Genomic DNA, 27,718 nt, shown 5'->3' with positions numbered 1-27,718 from the left:
GAGGAGCCAGTCTTGGTAATACTGTCTGAAGTTGTTACAGGGCTGAGTAAGCCTTCACACACACCATCATGGCTGTGGCGTGCTCTAGCTCAAGTCCCCTCAAAGGCGCCATCGTAACTCTCGAAACTGAAATTTAATTAAAACGTATTAAACACATTTAAGATGTGATTACGTTATAGGATAATTTACTTATCAGTACTATTAGCGTATTTATTTAAAACTAGCCGCACTAATGTAAAATGATGTTTAATACAGGAACCTGATACCCTGGAACAGTTCAGACTGGAGTCACCAGGGCGGCAGCACCTGTATGTTATTAATGTGAATCACTGAACTGCGTACTGACGAAAGCCACGAAAATTACCTGTAAACACATTTAATTATAAATAAATTGGTTAATTCACTTTAGACAACTGTTCAACTCATGGGAGACATAATGATGATCTTTGAGTAAATGCTTGGCACTCTGATAGTCACACCAGTGGCCTGATGCTCCTCATCCATGTGACTGGAACACTGAGTAACACCGATGGATTATTATGACCCGTCGTGTGTCTCATACTGGACACGTTAAACTTCGGTAATCATCACATACTTCAGTAATTCAACCTGATGAACACTTGGTCGTACGACCCATTACATACTCGAGTATCTCAACGAGACTAACACGTAGTCGTACGACCCATCACATACTCGAGTACCTCAACCAGATCAACATATATTTGTACAACCACCACATGTGTTCCGCTTTACGTATCAACATCATCTATTCCCCGAATGAAGAGTCTTCAAAATTTCCCTGAACGCCACCAAATTAACACAAACTCATTAGGTTTGTCATTGTTAGTAAGTTATTATTAAAGATTCGCCGGTATTCTCCCGGCCCGGGCCTTTTCCAAGTGGTGGCCCGGCCTTGGCTCCCTCTTTAGGGAGAGTCTGAGACCTCAGTCTCCCATGGGAGGATGCAAGAGTACCTCCTCATCTTTGGGACCAACTGTCCCCAGGCCTAGCCACAAGCTAGGCCTCTCTGGTCTGCCATCCCCGCTCTAAGGAGGCTAATAGGAATGGCAGTCTTGTGAGTTACCAGCTCTGGCTCAGGCACCTACCCTGCCCTAAAAGGGCTGGGCATGGTGTCGATCTGTTAGTAAGTTTATTAAAGATTCGCCGGTATTCTCCCGGCCCAGGCCTTTTCCAAGTGGTGGCCCGGCCTTGGCTCCCTCTTTAGGGACTGTCTGAGACCTAAGTCTCCCATGGGAGGAGGCACACGTACCTCTTCATCTTTGGGACCAACTGTCCCCAGGCCTAGTCACAAGCTAGGCCTCTCTGGTCTGTCATCCCCGCCCCAAGGGGGCTAATGGGAATAACAGTCTTATGAGCTAAAAGCTCGGGCTCAGGCACCTACCCTGCCCTAGAAGGGTTAGGCATGGTGTCGATGTGTTGGTAAGTTGGCGCAACGACGCTTAACTTCCAGAGAAAAAAAATATAATTGGCCCACGGTATAATTATGGTAATATAATACTGATATTCCTTCCCATGTATTCCATCTGTTATTGTTTCTATCTTTGATTTAGTACAGAACTGTCCATAAATAAATTAGTGTGAAGACCTACGGATCTTTGATTACAGTCGTTAATTATTATTTTCATTCATAAAGAATCTTATTAGTGTTCCAATTAAATCTTAACAATAGGTCATCGTAAATTGGAAGATTCTGCTTTTGTCCGGAGCGGCATTTATGGGAGGAGACGTGGCCGAGAACAGAGAGAGAGAGAGAGAGAGAGAGATAGCGACGTCTGGGAGCTCCACCTGACTAACGTAAGTAGAGCTGGAGCTCACTAGAGCCTCAATTAACCACGTGTGTCAAGAGAAACTACTGAAAGATAAATAATGTAAATTGAGCAATAAAGTGGCTTAATTTTGCCTACAAAGTAACAAGATTATAGTGAGACGTCAGTTGTCTGATGAACAACGTCATCATGGAACACAAACATTCTATATAACAAACATTAGGAAAACAACAAATAGAAATATTTTTGCACACAGAACATAGATTGGATAATATTATATATATATATATATATATATATATATATATATATATATATATATATATATATATATATATATATATATATATATATATATATATATATATATATCTTTCTTTCTTTCAACACACCGGCCGTATCCCACCGAGGTAGGGTGGCCCAAAAAGAAAAACGAAAGTTTCTCTTTTTAAATTTAGTAATATATACAGGAGAAGGGGTTACTAGCCCCTTGCTTCCGGCATTTTAGTCGCCTCTTACAACACGCATGGCTTACGGAGGAAGAATTCTGTTCCACTTCCCCATGGAGATAAGAGGAAATAAACAAGAACAAGAACTAGAAAGAAGATAGAAGAAAACCCAGAGGGGTGTGTATATACATGATTGTACATGTATGTGTAGTGTGACCTAAGTGTAAGTAGAAGTAGCAAGACGTACCTGAAATCTTGCATGTTTATGAGACAGAAAAAAGGACACCAGCAATCATACCATCATGTAAAACAATTACAGGTTTCTGTTTTACACTCACCTGGCAGGACGGTAGTACCTCAGAGAGGCCTAGCTTCTGGCTAGTCCTGGGGACAGTTGGTCCCAAAGATTAAGAGATACTTGTGCCTCCTCCCATGGGAGACTCAGGTCTCAGGCACTCCCTAGACAGGGAGCCAAGGCCGGGCCACCACTTGGAAAAGGCCCGGGCCGGGAGAAATACCGGCGAATATTTAATAATAATAATAATACTTGACCGTGAGTGTCAACATGTATCTGGAAGCTCAATGAGCCCACTTTAAAAACCGTGCATTCACTGGAGTTCAACCAGGATCTCTTAAGCAACTCTGGAGGTAATGAGGCTTGGAAACCTTGCTCTAAGTAAGCAAAAACCTTCATATCAATCCTTGTGGTCTCACACCTTGAAGTCTTTCCCACTGGTTTGTAAAAAAAAAAAAAAAATTGAAGTCTTATTAAAACCTTTAACTTTATAAAATTCTCTGACTTTTAAAGCAAAACCGAAAAAGTAGTGGAGCCCTGGATGGTACCTTCAGACCACCTCTGGGACTCAGGGGAGCCCTGGATGGTACCTTCAGACCACCTCTGGGACTCAGGGAAGCCCTGGATGGTACCTTCAGACCACCTCTGGGACTCAGGGAAGCCCTGGATGGTACCTTCAGACCACCTCTGAGACTCAGGGGAGCCCTGGATGGTACCTTCAGACCACCTCTGGGACTCAGGGGAGCCCTGGATGGTACCTTCAGACCACCTCTGGGACTCAGGGAAGCCCTGGATGGTACCTTCAGACCACCTCTGGGACTCAGGGAAGCCCTGGATGGTACCTTCAGACCACCTCTGAGACTCAGGGGAGCCCTGGATGGTACCTTCAGACCACCTCTGGGACTCAGGGAAGCCCTGGATGGTACCTTCAGACCACCTCTGGGACTCAGGGAAGCTCTGGATGGTACCTTCAGACCACCTCTGGGACTCAGGGAAGCCCTGGATGGTACCTTCAGACCACCTCTGGGACTCAGGGAAGCCCTGGATGGTACCTTCAGACCACCTCTGGGACTCAGGGAAGCCCTGGATGGTACCTTCAGACCACCTCTGGGACTCAGGGAAGCCCTGGATGGTACCTTCAGACCACCTCTGAGACTCAGGGGAGCCCTGGATGGTACCTTCAGACCACCTCTGGGACTCAGGGAAGCCCTGGATGGTACCTTCAGACCACCTCTGGGACTCAGGGAAGCTCTGGATGGTACCTTCAGACCACCTCTGGGACTCAGGGAAGCCCTGGATGGTACCTTCAGACCACCTCTGGGACTCAGGGAAGCCCTGGATGGTACCTTCAGACCACCTCTGAGACTCAGGGGAGCCCTGGATGGTACCTTCAGACCACCTCTGGGACTCAGGGAAGCCCTGGATGGTACCTTCAGACCACCTCTGGGACTCAGGGAAGCCCTGGATGGTACCTTCAGACCACCTCTGAGACTCAGGGGAGCCCTGGATGGTACCTTCAGACCACCTCTGGGACTCAGGGAAGCCCTGGATGGTACCTTCAGACCACCTCTGGGACTCAGGGAAGCTCTGGATGGTACCTTCAGACCACCTCTGGGACTCAGGGAAGCCCTGGATGGTACCTTCAGACCACCTCTGGGACTCAAGGAAGCCCTGGATGGTACCTTCAGACCACCTCTGGGACTCAGGGAAGCCCTGGTTGGTACCTTCAGACCACCTCTGGGACTCAGGGAAGTCCTGGATGGTACCTTCAGACCACCTCTGGGACTCAGGGAAGTCCTGGATGGTACCTTCAGACCACCTCTGGGACTCAGGGAAGCCCTGGTTGGTACCTTCAGACCACCTCTGGGACTCAGGGAAGTCCTGGATGGTACCTTCAGACCACCTCTGGGACTCAGGGAAGTCCTGGATGGTACCTTCAGACCACCTCTGGGACTCAGGGAAGTCCTGGATGGTACCTTCAGAGCACCTCTGAGACTCAGGGAAGCCCTGGATGGTACCTTCAGACCACCTCTGGGACTCAGGGAAGCCCTGGATGGTACCTTCAGACCACCTCTGGGACTCAGGGAAGCCCTGGATGGTACCTTCAGACCACCTCTGGGACTCAGGGAAGCCCTGGATGGTACCTTCAGACCACCTCTGGGACTCAGGGAAGCCCTGGATGGTACCTTCAGACCACCTCTGGGACTCAGGGAAGCCCTGGATGGTACATTCAGACCACCTCTGGGACTCAGGGAAGCCCTGGATGGTACCTTCAGACCACCTCTGAGACTCAGAGAAGCACTGGATGGTACCTTCAGACCACCTCTGGGACTCAGGGAAGCCCTGGATGGTACCTTCAGACCACCTCTGGGACTCAGGGAAGCCCTGGATGGTACCTTCAGACCACCTCTGGGACTCAGAGAAGCACTGGATGGTACCTTCAGACCACCTCTGGGACTCAGGGAAGCCCTGGATGGTACCTTCAGACCACCTCTGGGACTCAGGGCAGCCCTGGATGGTACCTTCAGACCACCTCTGGGACTCAGGGAAGCCCTGGATGGTACCTTCAGACCACCTCTGGGACTCAGGGAAGCCCTGGATGGTACCTTCAGACCACCTCTGGGACTCAGAGAAGCACTGGATGGTACCTTCAGACCACCTCTGGAACTCAGGGAAGCCCTGAATGGTACCTTTAGACCACCTCTGAGACTCAGGGAAGCCCTGGATGGTACCTTCAGAGCACCTCTGAGACTCAGGGAAGCCCTGGATGGTACCTTCAGACCACCTCTGAGACTCAGGAAAGCCCTGGATGGTACTTTTAGACCACCTCTGGGACTCAGGGAAGCCCTGAATGGTACCTTCAGACCACGTCTGAGACTCAGGGAAGCCCTGGATGGTACCTTCAGACCTCCTCTGAGACTCAGGGAAGTCCTGGATGGTACCTTCAGACCACCTCTGAGACTCAGGGAAGCCCTGAATGGTACCTTCAGACCACCTCTGAGACTCAGGGAAGCCCTGGATGGTACCTTCAGACCACCTCTGAGACTCAGGGAAGCCCTGGATGGTACCTTCAGAGCACCTCTGAGACTCAGGGAAGCCCTGGATGGTACCTTCAGACCACCTCTGGGACTCAGGGCAGCCCTGGATGGTTCCTTCAGACCACCTCTGGGACTCAGGGAAGCCCTGGATGGTACCTTCAGAGCACCTCTAAGACTCAGGGAAGCCCTGGATGGTACCTTCAGACCACCTCTGGGACTCAGGGAAGCCCTGGATGGTACCTTCAGAGCACCTCTGAGAGTCAGGGAAGCCCTGGATGGTACCTTCAGACCACCTCTGGGATTCAGGGAAGCCCTGGTTGAGACCTTCAGACCACCTCTGGGACTCAGGGAAGCCCTGGTTGAGACCTTCATACCACCTCTTGGACTCTGAGAAGCCCTTGTTGGGCTCTTCAAATAATTTCTGGGACTGTGAAACACTGGTTGAGACCTTGATGCGACCTCTGGGACCCCCGTTGGACACCAACAATGCAAGAGCCATGTGGTGGTGTGGATCTGACAAGCCTAGCGGGTGTCGCTCTCCCTCCTGTATTGCCTGTCCTCATTTATTGCCTGTCCTCCTGTATTGCCTGTCCTCATGTGTTGCCTGTCCTTATGTGTTGCCTGCCCTCATATGTTGCTTGATCCTCCACACTCCTCCTCCACCCTTCATAGGCTCTCACCATCCTCACCACACCCTACATACTTCACCACCATCCTCCACTCCCGCCATCTATCACATGAACAATCAACTGTCACCTGACAGAAGTCGTTTCCTGATAACAGTTGTCTCGTGACAAGAGTATAACAACGTAAGTCCTCAGTGTGACGTATCTACATTAACGACAAGTATTTGCTTTCAGTGAGGAGCATCTGAAGGAGTTCCTTGTTGACCCTCCTCAACCTTGTGAGGGGCGGGGAGGGCAGGTCAATAATGGACTAACAGTATACTCCTAGATAGCAGGGACGATAGCACATCCCACTCTCCTCGATATCGATGGGTATTGGGTATCACACACGTGTGAGTGAGTGTTTGGCGTGGCCCACCGTCAGGATGTTCCTCCATAACAGCACAACAACAGCCCTGTGCTGTTCCTCCTCTCATCTGCTATTGTCGTTTCTAATCTAAAAACTATCGCTTTGGATTATTAACTAGTTGGCTTAGTAACCTAGGTTAACATGTGTTACTGTCTAACATGTGCATTTACATGTGCGTCTACATATTTAGTACACATCCTGAAAGATCAACTGTTGAGTTTTCTCAGCAGTGGTGAGAGTTAAGGGTGCTCATGACTTGTTTACCAGCAGTGGTGAGAGTTAAGGGTGCTCATGACTGTTGTTTACCAGCAGTGGTGAGAGTTAAGGGTGCTCATGACTGTTGTTTACCAGCAGTGGTGAGAGTTTAGGGTGCTCATGACTGTTGTTTACCAGCAGTGGTGAGAGTTTAGGGTGCTCATGACTGTTGTTTACCAGCAGTGGTGAGAGTTTAGGGTGCTCATGACTGTTGTTTACCAGCAGTGGTGAGAGTTTAGGGTGCTCATGACTGTTGTTTACCAGCAGTGGTGATAGTTTAGGGTGCTCATGACTGTTGATTACCAAGGTATGTCTGATAGTTCATTATTAATTTTATGCCAATAAAAATCTAGCTCAACATCCGTTGCTTTCTTCACTAGTAAAACAATAATAACAGCTCTAGAGTAAATAATGATACTCCTCCTGGCTGGTGAGTGAATTAAGAAGTGAAGTTATGAATCAGTGAGGAAGACTCTGGATACCATATCCCTGGAAGAGTGGAGAATTAGAGGAGACATGATTACGACGTATAGAGTACTACTACACATTCACTGTGGACATAAACTATTGAGCATGCTAAGGACCAGGATGAGGGGACGCTCATGTGATGGACCAGGATGAGGGGGCACACGTGTTAGGGACTAGAATGAGAGGACACTCGTTTGAGGGACCAGGATGAGGGGACTCACATGTGAGGGACCAGGATGAGGGGACAAACATGTGAGGGACCAGGACGAGGGGATGCTCATGTGGGGGACGCTCGTGTGAGGGACCAGGATGAGGGGACACATGTGAGGGAATAGGATGAGGGGAAATATGTGAAGGACTAGGATAAGGGGATACATATGTGAGGGACCAGGATGAAGGGACACACATGTGAGGGACCAGGATGAGAGGACACACATGTGAGGGACCAGGATGAGGGGACAAACATGTGAAGGACCAGGATGAGGGGACACTCACTGCCCCCTGGCACTGTATAGTTCTACACGGACACTAAACCATCTCACTAACTACACTATAATGTACAACGTACAGCACTAACCTGTCCATAGGAGTCGCGCTTGCCGAAGCGGAGTCTGAGAGCTGGGATGCGACTGTCCTTACGTACCAAGTCGTGGTCGAAGAGTGCGTCACCCTGCCGGGGAGAAGACTCTTAGTACCTTGAAGACTCTTAGTACCCTGAAGACTCTTAGTACCCTGGAGACTCTTGGTACCCTGGAGGTTCTTAGTACCCTAGAGACTCTCAGTACCCTGGGGACTCTCAGTACCCTGGAGACTCTTAGTACCCTGGAGACTCTCAGTACCCTGGGGACTCTCAGTACCCTGGAGACTCTTAGTACCCTGAAGACTCTTAGTACCCTAGAGACTCTCGGTACCGGGGAGGTTCTTAGTACCCTATAAAGTCTCAGTACCCTGGGGACTCTCAGTACCCTGGAGATTCTTAGTACTCTGGAGACCCTTAGTACCCTGGGGACTCTTAGAGCCCCGGAGGCTCTTAGTACCCAGGAGACTCTCAGCAGCCTGGAGACTCTTAGTACCCAGGAGACTCGTAGTACCCTGGAGACTCTCGGTACCCTGGAGACTCTTGGTACCCTGGAGACCCTTGGTACCCTGGAGACTCTTAGTACCCTGGAGACTTTTAGTACCCTGGAGACTCTTGGTACCCTGGAGACTCTTAGTATCCTAGAGACTCTTAGTACTCTGGAGACTCTCAGTACCCTGGAGACTCTCAGTACCCTGGAGACTCCTAGAGCCCTGGAGATTCTTAGTACTATGGAGATCCTCAGTACCCTGGAGACTCTAAATAACCTGGAAACTCTCAGTACTCTAGATACTCATAGTACCCTGGAAGCTTTCAGCACCATGGAGACTCTGGGTACCTTGGAGACTTTCAGTGCCCTGGAGACTCTTAGAACCCTGGAGACTCTTAGTACACTGTCAGCACCCTAGAGACTCTTAGAACCCTGGAGATTCTTAGTACCCTGGAGATTCTTAGTACTATGGAGAATCTTAGAACCCCGGAGACTCTTGGTATCCTGGAGACTCTTAGAAACCTGAAGACTCTGAGTACCCTGGAGACTCTTAGTACCCTGGAGACTCTCAGTGCTCTGGAGACTCGTGGAGCCCTGGAGACTCTTAATACCCTGGAGATTCTTAGCACTTTGGAGACTCTTAGCACCCTGGAGACTCTCAGTACCCTGGAGACTCTTAGTACCCTGGAGACTCTCAATACCCTGGAGATTCTTAGAACCCTGGAGACTCTTAGTACCCTGGAGACTCTCAGTACCCTGGAGACTCTCAGTACCCTGGAGACTCTCAATACCCTGGAGACTCTTAGAACCCTGGAGACTCTTAATACCCTGGAGACTCTCAGTACCCTGGAGACTCTAAGTACCCTGGAGACTCTTAAAGCCCTGGAAACTCATAGTACCCTGGAGACTCTTAGTACCCTGGAGACTCTCAGTACCCTGGAGACTCTCATTACCCTGGAGACTCTCATTACCCTGGAAACTCTCATTACCCTGGAGACTTTCAGTACCCTGGAGACTCTCATTACCCTGGAGACTCTCATTACCCTGGAGACTCTCATTACCCTGGAGACTCTCATTACCCAGGAGACTCTCAATACCCTGGAAACTCTCAGTACCGTGGAGACTCGCATTTCCCTGGAGACTCTCATTACCCTGGAGACTCTCATTACCCTGGAGACTCTCATTACCCTGGAGACTCTCATTAACCTGGAGACTCTCATTACCCTGGAGACTCTCATTACCCTGGAGACTCTCATTACCCTGGAGGCTCTCATTACTCTGGAGACTCTCATTACCCTGGAAACTCTCATTACCCTGGAGACTCTCAGTACCCTGGAAACTCTCAGTACCGTGGAGACTCTCATTACCCTGGAGACTCTTATTACCCTGGAGACTCTCAGTACCCTGGACACTCTTATTACCCTGGAGACTCTCAGTACCCTGGAAAGTCTCAGTACCGTGGAGACTCTCATTACCCTGGAGACTCTCATTACCCTGGAGACTTTCATTACCCTGGAGACTCTCATTGCCCTGGAGACTCTCATTACCCTGGAGACTCTCATTACTCTGGAGACTCTCATTACCCTGGAAACTCTCATTACTCTGGAGACTCTCATTACCCTGGAGACTCTCATTACCCTGGAGACTCTCATTACTCTGGAGACTCTCATTACCCTGGAGACTCTCATTACCCTGGAAACTCTCATTACTCTGGAGACTCTCATTACCCTGGAGACTCTCATTACCCTGGAGACTCTCATTACCCTGGAGACTCTCATTACTCTGGAGACTCTCATTACCCTGAAGACTCTCATTACCCTGGAAACTCTCATTACTCTGGAGACTCTCATTACCCTGGAGACTCTCATTACCCTGGAGACTCTCATTACCCTGGAAACTCTCATTACTCTGGAGACTCTCATTACCCTGGAGACTCTCATTACCCTGGAGACTCTCATTACCCTGGAAACTCTCATTACTCTGGAGACTCTCATTACTCTGGAGACTCTCATTACCCTGGAGACTCTCATTACCCTGGAAACTCTCATTACTCTGGAGACTCTCATTACTCTGGAGACTTTCATTACTCTGGAGACTCTCATTACCCTGGAAACTCTCATTACTCTGGAGACTCTCATTACCCTGGAGATTCTCAGTACCCTGGAGACTCTCATTACCCTGGAGACTCTCATTACCCTGGAAACTCTCATTACTCTGGAGACTCTCATTACTCTGGAGACTCTCATTACCCTGGAGACTCTCATTACCCTGGAAACTCTCATTACTCTGGAGACTCTCATTACCCTGGAGATTCTCAGTACCCTGGAGACTCATTACCCTGGAGACTCTCATTACCCTGGAAACTCTCATTACTCTGGAGACTTTCATTACTCTGGAGACTCTCATTACCCTGGAGACTCTCATTACCCTGGAAACTCTCATTACTCTGGAGACTTTCATTACTCTGGAGACTCTCATTACCCTGGAGACTCTCATTACCCTGGAAACTCTCATTACTCTGGAGACTTTCATTACTCTGGAGACTCTCATTACCCTGGAGACTCTCATTACCCTGGAAACTCTCATTACTCTGGAGACTCTCATTACTCTGGAGACTCTCATTACCCTGGAGACTCTCATTACCCTGGAAACTCTCATTACTCTGGAGACTCTCATTACCCTGGAGATTCTCAGTACCCTGGAGACTCATTACCCTGGAGACTCTCATTACCCTGGAAACTCTCATTACTCTGGAGACTTTCATTACTCTGGAGACTCTCATTACCCTGGAGACTCTCATTACCCTGGAAACTCTCATTACTCTGGAGACTTTCATTACTCTGGAGACTCTCATTACCCTGGAGACTCTCAGTAATGAAAACTGTCTCTAAAATCTTCCAACCCCAGCCCCAAAAATCTTGTTGCTTGATTTTAATTTAAGACATTTAAAATGTTTTAATAATATCATAGCAGACATAACCCAGGAGGCAACAGAAGCTCAGATGAAAATTCACACACTCCCCGTGAGAGGGACACAGTGTATATAATGTTTGCCAAATAACCACAGGGGCAGTAGGTTGTCTTGCAGCTTGCATCTCTTGGTTTGCGATATTTTCTTAGTGTATATTGTATATTTAATGTCTATTGTCTTCAATTTAATTTTACATTGGCAAACTGCTTAGCTATCAGCTTACTTGTTTGCCTGCTAGTGTCTCTGCAGTACCACGGGCGAGTCATATGATATCACCTGATGTGAGGCCTGTAGTCGAAAAATCGCTCTCTCTATCTGCTTCTAGTCCTGGGAGCATGACTCCCGATAGCTGGTCATCGCTGGAGAAGTAGCTTTCTCTATAGCTGTCTCTTTGCTCGTTATTTAGACTCTGTTTTTGGTAGAGTATGATTACGTTGGTGAATCCAAACATACTTCTTGTAACTCTGTGTAACTGTGTTCACAGAACAAAGTTCAGACTTAGTGATTTTTGACGTTTTACTGAGGTTGTGTGTGGTACTAAGACACAACCTCAGTAAAACGTCAGTAACCTTAAGCTGATGTTTCTGACCTATTTTGTGTGGCATCTATGCACCATCGTAGTCAGGGATTTGGTTATGCAGAAATTAGATTCAGTACTAAGGGAATTTTATGCCATTTATGGAGGATCTGCTGAGGGTTCCTGGTTAGGGTCGTTATTTTGTCTCGTTGTTCCTGACGCTGTGCTGTTGCTTGTGATATTGTTGCTGTTTGTTGAATGTCTCGTTATATTGTGCAAACAAGTTGTTTGGTTGTCTTGATGGTCGAGAACACTACCAACACTACCAACACTACCAACACTACCAACACCACCAACACCACCAACACTACCAACACTACCAACACTACCAACACTACCAACACCACCAACACCACCAACACTACCAACACTACCAACACTACCAACACTACCAACACCACCAACACCACCAACACTACCAACACTACCAACACTACCAACACCACCAACACCACCAACACCACCAACACCACCAACACCACCAACACTACCAACAACCAACACCACAAACACTACCACAACCACCAACACTACAAACACTACCACAACAACCAACACTACAAACACTACCACAACAACCAACACTACAAACACTACCACAACAACCAACACTACAAACACTACCACAACAACCAACACTACAAACACTACCACAACAACCAACACTACAAGCACTACCACAACAACCAACACTACAAACACTACCACAACAACCAACACCACAAACACTACCACAACAACCAACACTACAAACACTACCACAACAACCAACACTACAAACACTACCACAACAACCAACACTACAAACACTACCACAACCACCAACACTACAAACACTACCAACACTACCAACACTACCAACACCACCAACACTACCAACACCACCAACACCACCAACACTACCAACACTACCAACAATACCAACACTACCAACACTACCAACACCACCAACACCACCAACACTACCAACACTACCAACACTACCAACACTTCCAACACCACCAACACTACCAACACTACCAACACCACCAACACCACCAACACTACGAACACTAACAACACTACCAACACCACCAACACTACCAACACTACCAACACCACCAACACTACCAACACTACCAACACCACCAACACTTCCAACACCACCAACACTACCAACACTACCAACACCACCAACACCACCAACACTACCAACACTACCAACACTTCCAACACCACCAACACTACCAACACTACCAACACTACCAACACCACCAACACTACCAACACTACCAACACTACCAACACTACCAACACTACCAACACTACCAACACAACCAACACCACCAACACTACCAACACTACCAACACCACCAACACTACCAACACTACCAACACTACCAACACCACCAACACCACTAACACTACCAACACTACCAACACTACCAACACTACCAACACCACCAACACCACCAACACCACCAACACCACCAACACCACCAACACTACCAACACTACCAACACTACCAACACCACCAACACCACCAACACCACCAACACCACAAACACTACCAACACTATTAACACTACCAACACTACCAACAAAACCAACACCACCAACACTACCAACACTACAAACACTACCACAACAACCAACACCACAAACACTACCACAACCACCAACACTACAAACACTACCACAACAACCAACACTACAAACACTACCACAACAACCAACACCACAAACACTACCACAACCACCAACACTACAAACACTACCACAACAACCAACACCATAAACACTACCACAACCACCAACACTACAAACACTACCACAACAACCAACACCATAAACACTACTACAACAACCAACACTACCAACACCACCAACACTACCAACACCACCAACACCACCAACACTACCAACACTACCAACACCACCAACACCACCAACACCACCAACACTACCAACACTACCAACACCACCAACACTACCAACACCACCAACACTACCAACACCACCAACACTACCAACACTACCAACACCACCAACACCACCAACACCACCAACACCACCAACACTACCAACACTACCAACACCACCAACACCACCAACACTACCAACGCTACCAACACCACCAACACCACCAACACCACCAACATTACCAACACTACCAACACCACCAACACCACCAACACCACCAACACTACCAACACTACCAAAACTACCAACATTACCAACACTACCAACACCACCAACACTACCAACACTACCAACACTACCAACAGTACCAACACTACCAACAGTACCAACACTACCAACACCACCAACACTACCAACACTACCAACACTACCAACACTACCAACACCACCAACACTACCAACACTACCAACACTACCAACACCACCAACACCACCAACACTAACAACACTACCAACACTACCAACACTACCAACACTACCAACACCACCAACACTACCAACACCACCAACGCTACCAACACTACCAACACCACCAACACTACCAACACAACCAACACTACCAACACCACCAACACTACCAACACCACCAACACTACCAACACCACCAACACTACCAACACTACCAACACTACCAACACTACCAACACTACCAACACCACCAACACTACCAACACCACCAACACTACCAACACTACCAACACCACCAACACTACCAACACTACCAACACTACCAACACCACCAACACTACCAACACCACCAACACTACCAACACTACCAACACCACCAACACTACCAACACTACCAACACCACCAACACTACCAACACCACCAACACTACCAACACCACCAACACTACCAACACTACCAACACCACCAACACTACCAACACCACCAACACCACCAAAACTACCAACACCACCAACACCACCAACACCACCAACACTACCAACACTACCAACACCACCAACACTACCAACACCACCAAAACCACCAACACTACCAACACAACCAACACTACCAATACTACCAACACCACCAACACCACCAACACTACCAACACCACCAACACTACCAACACTACCAACACCACCAACACTACCAACACTACCAACACTACCAACACCACCAACACCACCAACACTACCAACACTACCAACACCACCAACACTACCAACACCACCAACACTACCAACACTACCAACACCACCAACACTACCAACACTACCAACACCACCAACACTACCAACACTACCAACACCACCAACACTACCAACACTACCAACACTACCAACACCACCAACACTACCAACACTACCAACACCACCAACACTACCAACACTACAAACACCACCAACACTACCAACACTACCAACACCACCAACACCACCAACACCACCAACACTACCAACACCACCAATACTACCAACACTACCAACACCACCAACACTACCAACACCACCAACACCACCAACACTACCAACACTACCAACACTGCGAACACTACCAACACCACCAACACTACCAACACCACCAACACCACCAACACCACCAACACTATCAACACCACCAACACTACCAACACTACCAACACTGCCAACACTGCCAACACTGCCAACACCACCAACACCACCAACACCACCAACACCACCAACACCACCAACACCACCAACACCACCAACACCACCAACACCACCAACACCACCAACACTACCAACACTACCAACACCACCAACACCACCAACACCACCAACACCACCAACACCACCAACACCACCAACACTACCAACACCACCAACACCACCAACACCACCAACACCACCAACACTACCAACACCACCAACACCACCAACACCACCAACACTACCAACACCACCAACACTACCAACACTACCAACACCACCAACACTACCAACACTACCAACACCACCAACACTACCAACACCACCAACACTACCAACACCACCAACACTACCAACACTACCAACACCACCAACACTACCAACACCACCAACACCACCAAAACTACCAACACCACCAACACCACCAACACCACCAACACTACCAACACTACCAACACCACCAACACTACCAACACCACCAAAACCACTAACACTACCAACACCACCAACACTACCAACACTACCAACACCACCAACACCACCAACACTACCAACACTACCAACACCACCAACACTACCAACACCACCAACACTACCAACACTACCAACACCACCAACACTACCAACACCACCAACACTACCAACACCACCAACACCACCAACACTACCAACACTACCAACACCACCAACACTACCAACACCACCAACACTACCAACAATACCAACACCACCAACACTACCAACACTACCAACACCACCAACACTACCAACACTACCAACACCACCAACACTACCAACACTACCAACACTACCAACACCACCAACACTACCAACACTACCAACACCACCAAAACTACCAACACTACCAACACCACCAACAGTACCAACACTACCAACACCACCAACACCACCAACACCACCAACACTACCAACACCACCAACACTACCAACACTACCAACACCACCAACACTACCAACACCACCAACACCACCAACACTACCAACACTACCAACACTGCGAACACTACCAACACCACCAACACTACCAACACCACCAACACCACCAACACCACCAACACTACCAACACCACCAACACTACCAACACTACCAACACTGCCAACACTGCCAACACTGCCAACACCACCAACACCACCAACACCACCAACACCACCAACACCACCAACACTACCAACACCACCAACACCACCAACACCACCAACACCACCAACACCACCAACACCACAAACACCACCAACACTACCAACACTACCAACACCACCAACACCACCAACACCACCAACACCACCAACACCACCAACACCACCAACACCACCAACACTACCAACACCACCAACACCACCAACACCACCAACACCACCAACACTACCAACACCACCAACACCACCAACACCACCAACACTACCAACACCACCAACACTACCAACACTACCAACACTGCCAACACTGCCAACACTGCCAACACCACCAACACCACCAACACCACCAACACCACCAACACCACCAACACTACCAACACCACCAACACTACCAACACCACCAACACCACCAACACTACCAACACTACCAACACTGCCAACACTGCCAACACCACCAACACCACCAACACCACCAACACAACCAACACCACCAACACCACCAACACTACCAACACCACCAACACCACCAACACTACCAACACCACCAACACCACCAACACCACCAACACCACCAACACTACCAACACTAGCAACACTACCAACACTACCAACACTGCCAACACTAATAACACTACCAACACCACCAACACCACCAACACCACCAACACCACCAACACTACCAACACCACCAACACCACCAACACTACCAACACTACCAACACTAACAACACTGCCAACACCACCAACACCACCAACACCACCAACACCACCAACACCACCAACACTACCAACACTACCAACACTACCAACACTGCCAACACCACCAACACCACCAACACCACCAACACTACCAACACTACCAACACTACCAACACTGCCAACACCACCAACACCACCAACACCACCAACACCACCAACACCACCAACACTACCAACACTACCAACACTACCAACACCACCAACACCACCAACACTACCAACACCACCAACACCACCAACACTACCAACACCACCAACACTATCAACACCACCAACACTACCAACACTACCAACACCACCAACACTACCAACACCACCAACACTACCAACACTACCAACACTACCAACACTACCAACACTACCAACACTACCAACACTACCAACACCACCAACACCACCAACACTACCAACACTACCAACACCACCAACACCACCAACACTACCAACACTACCAACACCACCAACACCACCAACACCACCAACACCACCAACACTACCAACACCACCAACACCACCAACACTACCAACACTACCAACACCACCAACACCACCAACACTACCAACACTACCAACACCACCAACACCACCAACACCACCAACACTACCAACACTATCAACACCACCAACACCACCAACACCACCAACACCACCAACACCACCAACACCACCAACACTACCAACACTACCAACACCACCAACACCACCAACACCACCAACACCACCAACACTACCAACACTACCAACACTACCAACACCACCAACACTACCAACACTACCAATACCACCAACACCACCAACACCACCAACACTACCAACACTACCAACACTACCAACACCACCAACACTACCAACACCACCAACACCACCAACACCACCAACACCACCAACACCACCAACATTACCAACACTACCAACACTACCAACACCACCAACACTACCAACACTATCAACACTACCAACACCACCAACACTACCAACACTACCAACACTACCAACACTACGAACACTACCAACACTACCAACACTACCAACACTACCAACACCACCAACACCACCAACACTACCAACGCTACCAGCACCACCAACACCACCAACACTACCAACACTACCAACACTACCAACACTACCAACACTGCCAACACTACCAACACTACCATCAGCACCAACACTACCAACACTACCAACACCACCAACACCACCAACACCACCAACACCACCAACACCACCAACATTACCAACACTACCAACACTACCAACACCACCAACACTACCAACACTACCAACACTACCAACACCACCAACACTACCAACACTACCAACACTACCAACACTACGAACACTACCAACACTACCAACACTACCAACACTACCAACACTACCAACACCACCAACACTACCAACGCTACCAGCACCACCAACACCACCAACACTACCAACACTACGAACACTACCAACACTACCAACACTGCCAACACTACCAACACTACCAACAGCACCAGCACTACCAACACTACCAACACCACCAACACCACCAACACCACCAACACCACCAACACTACCAACACTACCAACACTACCAACACTGCCAACACCACCAACACCACCAACACCACCAACACTACCAACACTACCAACACTACCAACACTGCCAACACCACCAACACCACCAACACCACCAACACCACCAACACCACCAACACTACCAACACTACCAACACTACCAACACCACCAACACCACCAACACTTCCAACACCACCAACACCACCAACACTACCAACACCACCAACACTACCAACACCACCAACACTACCAACACTACCAACACCACCAACACTACCAACACTACCAACACTACCAACACTACCAACACTACCAACACTACCAACACTACCAACACCACCAACACCACCAACACTACCAACACTACCAACACCACCAACACCACCAACACTACCAACACTACCAACACCACCAACACCACAAACACCACCAACACCACCAACACTACCAACACCACCAACACCACCAACACTACCAACACTACCAACACCACCAACACCACCAACACTACCAACACTACCAACACCACCAACACCACCAACACCACCAACACTACCAACACTACCAACACCACCAACACCACCAACACCACCAACACTACCAACACCACCAACACCACCAACACCACCAACACTACCAACACTACCAACACCACCAACACCACCAACACCACCAACACCACCAACACTACCAACACTACCAACACTACCAACACCACCAACACTACCAACACTACCAATACCACCAACACCACCAACACCACCAACACTACCAACACTACCAACACTACCAACACCACCAACACTACCAACACCACCAACACCACCAACACCACCAACACCACCAACACCACCAACATTACCAACACTACCAACACTACCAACACCACCAACACTACCAACACTACCAACACTACCAACACCACCAACACTACCAACACTACCAACACTACCAACACTACGAACACTACCAACACTACCAACACTACCAACACTACCAACACCACCAACACCACCAACACTACCAACGCTACCAGCACCACCAACACCACCAACACTACCAACACTACCAACACTACCAACACTACCAACACTGCCAACACTACCAACACTACCAACAGCACCAACACTACCAACACTACCAACACCACCAACACCACCAACACCACCAACACTACCAACACTACCAACACTACCAACACTACCAACACCACCAACACTACCAACACTTCCAACACTACCAACACTACCAACACTACCAACACCACCAACACTACCAACACTACCAACACTACCAACACCACCAACACCACCAACACCACCAACACCACCAACACTACCAAGACTACCAAGACTACTGTGGCATGCAAAGAGTACGTAACCTTTATTCGGCACATGTACACACCCTCATTTACAGGCTATCTCCCCCAACCACCGAACCAGGTTGCTAAGAGTTGATGATGGGGCCCCGTCGTTCAACTAGTGACCAGGTTCTAGCCAATAAGAAGATGGTTTTGGCAATCGCAGAGGTTATGTGGGTACCGCTCTCCTGTCTGCCCTTGTCATTCCCATTCTAGAGCTGGTTGAAGCACGGTCTGCTATCTTGTGGCTTCTATTTCTGCTGTGCTTACCGTGGAGTGCACTATACTTATCACTGTACATAGTGTACATATTGCTGTTCTAAATTGGTGAAGGATAATATAAGTTTAAACTTTTTCTTCTGTGTTTATTTGCTCCCATTACACCTGGGTTAACAGGCCATTTGGAATCCTGGGTTGTAATATGGGGGCCTGTCCGGGATGTGAGCTGGACTTAGAGAAACGGTTGAGCTTAGGGTGAAGCTCGTAGCAGGAACATTGTGCAGCTTGCTGTCTGGCATTGCTTTACAAATTTTGCGTGTCAGTTGTTACTAGCCTGTTCGGTGTGGAGAATTTTGCAGTCAGCTATGCTTGTATGCGTATTCTGCAATCGTACTGTGCATAGCTAAGCGTGTTCTGCAAATTAACATGTTACTTTGGGGTATTCTGCAATCGTACTGTGCATAGCGAATAACTTATGCCACCTAGATGAGTCAGACGTCTGGTGTCGGCATATACTTTGCATAACCTACCTAAATTGTCCCTACAGCGTTGTTGGCAAATTGCTCGTTCCATTGGCATTACATACAAACGCACTCTCACAGCTGCACAATTGCGTTCACTGATTGCTGACAAACTTATAGAAGAAGAGATGGCACATCAGACTCCTCCCTCTATGGGAGCTAGGGCAAAAACTACTATGTTCTCGCAGGAGGAAGATGATACACCTACGGAGCAAAATGGTCAGTATAGTGCAGCTGGGTTGTCTCAGGGTGAATCAGCGTCGTTGGCACTTGAGCTGGCAAAAATCAATCTTGAGCAAACTAGGCAACAGAGAGCATTCGCAAGGGAAGAATTTGATAGGGAAAGAGAGAGGAGGCAGTTTTCGCATTCTGTAAATGATTTTAGTTTACAAAAAGCAGTACAGTTTGTTCCCCGCTTCAATGAGGCCGAACCAGAGCAATTTTTCGAAAGCTTCGAAAATCAGGCTCGAGCCTTGAGGTGGCCGGAACAGCATTGGGCATCGTTGGTTCATACAGCATTATCGGGTAAGGCACAGGAATTTACGTCAGTATTAAATGACGCTGAATTCTCTGATTATCAAGTAGTGAAGACCACAGTGTTGGGAGCATATACATGTATCCCAGCCAAATACAGAAAAGCATTTAAATTAAGCAGGCGGCAGCTTGGTCAATCCCTAGTGGACTTTGTGAGACAGCAAACCAAAGCTTTTACCAGCTGGTATAAAGCAAGTGGTGTCTCTACCTTTGAGGAGCTGGTGCAGCTTATTCTGATTGATAACCTGCTGGAGTCTGTGGGACCAGAGGTTCGAGTCTTTCTGCAGGATCGTGACTTAACCACTGCATTGGAGGCAGCCAGGTTGGCTGATACCTTCGAAACTAACCACTCCTTGTCCGAGCGGTCCCGTCTCTCTTTTCAACAGCCTGGCATGAGCAGAGATCGTCAACCTTGGAGAATGAAGTGCCAGCTGGAGGGAGAACGTCTACGTCAGCCAACCAAGTCACCTGGTGAGCCACGCTTCTCAACATATGGTTCACCTGCGGAGAGGCAAACTACTCATGGTGCATCTCGACAACAGTATCCAGAGAGACACCAGCCAGAACGACACCATTTGCAACGTCATCAGGGAGTAAAGGGCAAGCCTGTCGTCTGCTTCAGGTGCAATAAAGTAGGTCACATCAGTCCCAACTGCCCCCATAAACCCCAACCCATTGGGAAAATCTCTAATATCCCTAGTAACATGTCCCCTAGAGAAGTAGAAAAAGGTATGACCCCTTATTATTGCAAAAGTCTTATTTCCCTTCAGGAAAACTCAGAAACAACTAAGGTAAAGACCTTTAGAGATACTGGAGCATATTGCTCACTTGTAAGAGAGGGAATATTACCCCTTTCAGAGAATACTTCTTTGAATTCCTCTGTTTTATTGGAAGCATTTGGAGGAGCTATATATTCTGTTCCTTTGCATAAAATTTATGTACAGTGCAAATATTACACTGGGTACTTGACTGTAGGTGTCTCAAAAGGATTCCCCATGAATGATGCAATGTTATTACTGGGTAATAACATTACTACTGTTAGTTCGTGTCCTGAACCTATAATGATTAATTCTTCTCCGGTGTTGGCCATAACTCGGGCAACATCCCAAGGGTTGTCTGGAGAGAATGTTGACCTATCCTTGGACGACTCCGATCTCGGAATAGCCACGTTGTTTTACGAGGCACACCGGCCGGAGCCTCGTAAATCAAGTGAACAGACCCCGATCAAGCCTTCCTATTCCCAGGTTGCAGGATTGCCAGATGTCTCTGTTTCCATGCCCGAGGGACTGTCCTTCCGGGAGGAACAACGAAAGGACCCTTCTTTAAAATTCGCTTTTGAGGCAGCCATGGGTAAATCCTCTTTGGGTCATCCGGTCAAGTATGAAGTTAAAAACGATTATTTGATCTGCACTGAGACTGGTAAGGAGATAGAGGGCCGGCAATTGTATGACAGGTTAGTGGTTCCAACAAAGTATAGACCTCAAATATTAAATATAGCTCATAATACGTCATTAGGAGGTCACTTAGGAATTACAAAAACCTTGTATAGAATCACAAAAGAATTTTATTGGCCAAAATTAAAGAAAGATGTGAAGAATCATATTAGGTGTTGCCGAGAATGTCAGCAAGTTGGAAAACCTGGACATTCCATTAAACCTGCACCTCTCCAACCTATACCTGCTGATGTAGAACCTTTTGCAGATTTAATTATAGATTGTGTAGGTCCACTACCTAGGTCAAAGTCTGGGAATCAATATTTATTTACGATTATGGATAAAGTAACCAGATATCCTGAAGCAATTCCCATGCGTAGTATTAATACTAAAGCTATTCTCAAAGCTTTAACAAAATTCATTTCTTGTTTTGGCATTCCTAAAACTATTCAAAGTGATCAAGGTACTAACTTCACTGCCAAAGCATTTAGGGAAGTATTAACTAGGTTAGGGATAATCCACAACTTATCCACTGCCTATCATCCTCAGTCCCAAGGCGCCTTGGAAAGATTCCACCAGACATTAAAAACAATGATGAGAAGTTTTTGCATGCACTTTCCTACAGACTGGGATGAATCACTACCTTTGTTGCTGTTCTCAGTACGAGAAACGGTGCAAGAGTCTACAGGGTATAGTCCTTTTGAGCTGATCTTTGGGCACAATGTACGAGGTCCTCTTCGGGTGCTCAAAGAAGGATGGATGGGAGAAGACGTTAGCTCAACACTCTACAATCCGTCTTCAAGGTTGCAGGTGGCACGTCAGTTAGCCAAGGCTAACCTAAAGACAGCTCAAAGTAAGATGAAACAGAGGTATGACAGAAGTGCACAATTCCGCTCCTTCCATCCAGGAGACAAGGTGTTGGTGCAGGAACCTATACCTGGCCACACCTTGAAAGTTAGATTTACGGGACCTATGCAGATTGTAAGTAGATTATCTGATGTAAATTATGTGGTAGCTCCCATTGATAAGACCTCAAAAACTAAAACTTACCACATTAATCAATTAAAATACTTCCATACACCAGATAAAGTCCCAGTAATGACTCTGACCTCTACCTCTGAGGACAACTCTGACTCTTTGCACTCTATCTCTGAAATTAATATTAAACTTTCAAATTCTGTCCTCCTCAAGGATCCTAGCCCTTTAATGGAGGGATTATCTGAAATGCAAGCAACAAATTTAACTGAGCTTCTACAGTCATATCCTAATATTTTTTCGGATGTGCCGAAAAAATGTACGTTAGGTTATCATGATGTAGATGTGGGAAACTCTAAACCAATTAAACTCTCCCCCTACAGAGCTAATCCTGAAAAGCAAAGGCTGCTTCAGCAGGAAGTAGAATTTTTGTTAAAGCATGGTTTAGTGGAGGAGGAGTCTAGTCCATGGGCTTCACCGTGCATCCTTGTGAAGAAGGCTGATGGAGGGTTTCGTATGTGTACAGACTACCGTAAAGTGAACGAGGTCACAATTACAGATGCTTACCCTCTTCCTCGTCTGGATGACGTAATTGACTTTGTGGGTAAGGCTACTTTTGTGTCCAAATTAGATCTCCTTAAAGGCTACTATCAGGTACCTTTGACAGATAAGGCGAAGGAAATCTCTTCATTCCAGAAACTTATCCATCAGGCTATTAAAGGACTTGAAGGCACGGAAGCGTACCTAGATGATATTGTTGTGGTGTCTGATACTTGGGATCAACACCTACTTAGACTTAAGGCTCTTTTTGAGACCTTTAAGAGTTCCCATTTAACAGTTAATTTATCTAAATCTTCCTTTGGCCAGGCCACTGTCACTTTTCTACGCCATGAAGTAGGTAGTGGTAAAGTTGCACCTAAACTTGCTAAAGTTCTTTCTATTAAAGATTATCCAGTTCCTCATGATAGGAAATCTCTTCAACGTTTCCTAGGCATGATAGGATTTTTACAGAAGATTCTGTAAGAATTTCTCAGATATTGTAGCCCCTCTTACCTCTCTTACCAGTCAAAAAGTTCCCTTTAATTGGACCTCAGACTGTAACACTGCTTTTAATAAAGCAAAAAGATTATTGTGTACTGCACCCATTCTCTTGTCTCCAGACTTCTCCAAACCTTTTTCATTACAGGTTGATGCTTGTGAGTCTGGGGTTGGGGCAGTACTATTACAAATCGGGAACAAGGAGTTGCAGCCTGTAGCATACTTTTCAGCCAAGTTCCAGCCTCATCAGAGGGCTTATTCTACCATTGAAAAAGAAGTCCTCGCGCTGGTACTGGCTTTGGAGCATTTCGATGTTTATGTGGGCCAGACATCGCAGGTGGTCACAGTCTACAGTGATCACAATCCTCTAGTATATCTCCAAGCCATGAAGAACCACAACACAAGGCTTATGCACTGGACGCTAAGGCTGCAGCCATATAATATGTCCATTAAATATATTGCCGGCAAAGAAAATATGTTGGCAGACTCTTTATCTAGAGTATAATATTTTATTTAGGTTAGGATGTTATTTGTGGTAACCCCTTTTCACGCTCTTTTTTTTATCCCCTGGCGTGGGTTTTTTTTTAGTGAGGGGATGCGGGCTACCGTCCGCCTGTATCTTGGATCTATGCTAGCCTGTCTGACTGCTGTCTCACTCTAAGTTTAGGGTTTGGCTTATGGTCACGAGAAAAGCTGAGCTCTATCTAAGAGTTGGATGGTGGAGAGGAAAGGCGGTCCCATTATTTTGTGCCATGGCGGCACGGTTACCACTGGGAGGTGGCAGCCTAATCCTGAGCCTTCTCGGGGTGGGGGTGTGGCATGCAAAGAGTACGTAACCTTTATTCGGCGCATGTACACACCCTCATTTACAGGCTATCTCCCCCAACCAGCGAACCAGGTTGCTAAGAGTTGATGATGGGGCCCCGTCGTTCAACTAGTGACCAGGTTCTAGCCAATAAGAAGATGGTTTTGGCAATCGCAGAGGTTATGTGGGTACCGCTCTCCTGTCTGCCCTTGTCATTCCCATTCTAGAGCTGGTTGAAGCACGGTCTGCTATCTTGTGGCTTCTATTTCAGCTGTGCTTACCGTGGAGTGCACTATACTTATCACTGTATATAGTGTACATATTGCTGTTCTAAATTGGTGAAGGATAATATAAGTCTAAACTTTTTCTTCTGTGTTTATTTGCTCCCATTACACCTGGGGTAACAGGCCATTTGGAATCCTGGGTTGTAATAACTACCAACACTACCAACACTACCAACACTACCAACACTACCAACACCACCAACACCACCAACACCACCAACACTACCAACACTACCAACACTACCAACACTAAAAACACTACCAACACCACCAACACTACCAACACTACCAACACCACCAACACCACCAACACCACCAACACTACCAACACTACCAACACTACCAAAACTAAAAACACTACCAACACCACCAACACTACCAACACCACCAACACCACCAACACTACCAACACTACCAACACTACCAACACTACCAACACTACCAACACCACCAACACCACCAACACCACCAACACTACCAACACTACCAACACTACCAACACTAAAAACACTACCAACACCACCAACACTACCAACACTACCAACACCACCAACACCACCAACACAACCAACACTACCAACACCACCAACACTACCAACACCACCAACACCACCAACACCACCAACACCACCAACACTACCAACACCACCAACACTACCAACATCACCAACACCACCAACACTACCAACACTACCAACACTACCAACACCACCAACACTACCAACACCACCAACACCACCAACACCACCAACACTACCAACACCACCAACACTACCAACACCACCAACACTACCAACACCACCAACACCACCAACACCACCAACACTACCAACACCACCAACACTACCAACATCACCAACACAACCAACACTACCAACACCACCAACACTACCAACACTACCAACACTACCAACACGACCAACACCACCAACACCACCAACACTACCAACACCACCAACACTACCAACACCACCAACACTACCAACACCACCAACACCACCAACACCACCAACACTACCAACACCACCAACACCACCAACACCACCAACACTACCAACACCACCAACACTACCAACACCACCAACACTACCAACATCACCAACACCACCAACACAACCAACACTACCAACACCACCAACACTACCAACACCACCAACACTACCAACACCACCAACACCACCAACACCACCAACACCACCAACACTACCAACACCACCAACACTACCAACACCACCAACACCACCAACACTACCAACACTACCAATACTACCAACACCACCAACACTACCAACACTACCAACACTACCAACACTACCAACACCACCAACACTACCAACACCACCAACACTACCAACACCACCAACACTACCAACACTACCAACACTACCAACACCACCAACACTACCAACACCACCAACACCACCAACACTACCAACACTACCAACACTACCAACACTACCAACACCACCAACACTACCAACACTACCAACACCACCAACACCACCAACACTACCAACACTACCAACACTACCAACACTACCAATAC

At 47.5% G+C, this 27,718-nt stretch overlaps 1 protein-coding gene across 1 annotated transcript in view; it reads right to left on the bottom strand.

The window, feature by feature from the left end:
• The window catches only part of sNPF (short neuropeptide F precursor), a 759,653-nt gene that overhangs the window by 8,516 nt on the left and 723,419 nt on the right, over positions 1 to 27,718 (bottom strand). Inside the window, exon 4 of the mRNA XM_070088529.1 lies at positions 7,905 to 7,997. Coding sequence (XP_069944630.1) covers positions 7,905 to 7,997 — 93 coding nt within the window. The remainder of the gene's footprint in view (positions 1 to 7,904; positions 7,998 to 27,718) is intronic.

The sequence above is a fragment of the Cherax quadricarinatus genome, chromosome 2 (genome assembly GCF_038502225.1).
Source record: "Cherax quadricarinatus isolate ZL_2023a chromosome 2, ASM3850222v1, whole genome shotgun sequence".
In the NCBI taxonomy this organism is placed as follows: domain Eukaryota; kingdom Metazoa; phylum Arthropoda; class Malacostraca; order Decapoda; family Parastacidae; genus Cherax; species Cherax quadricarinatus.
This window is presented reverse-complemented; position numbering and strand designations above follow the sequence as displayed.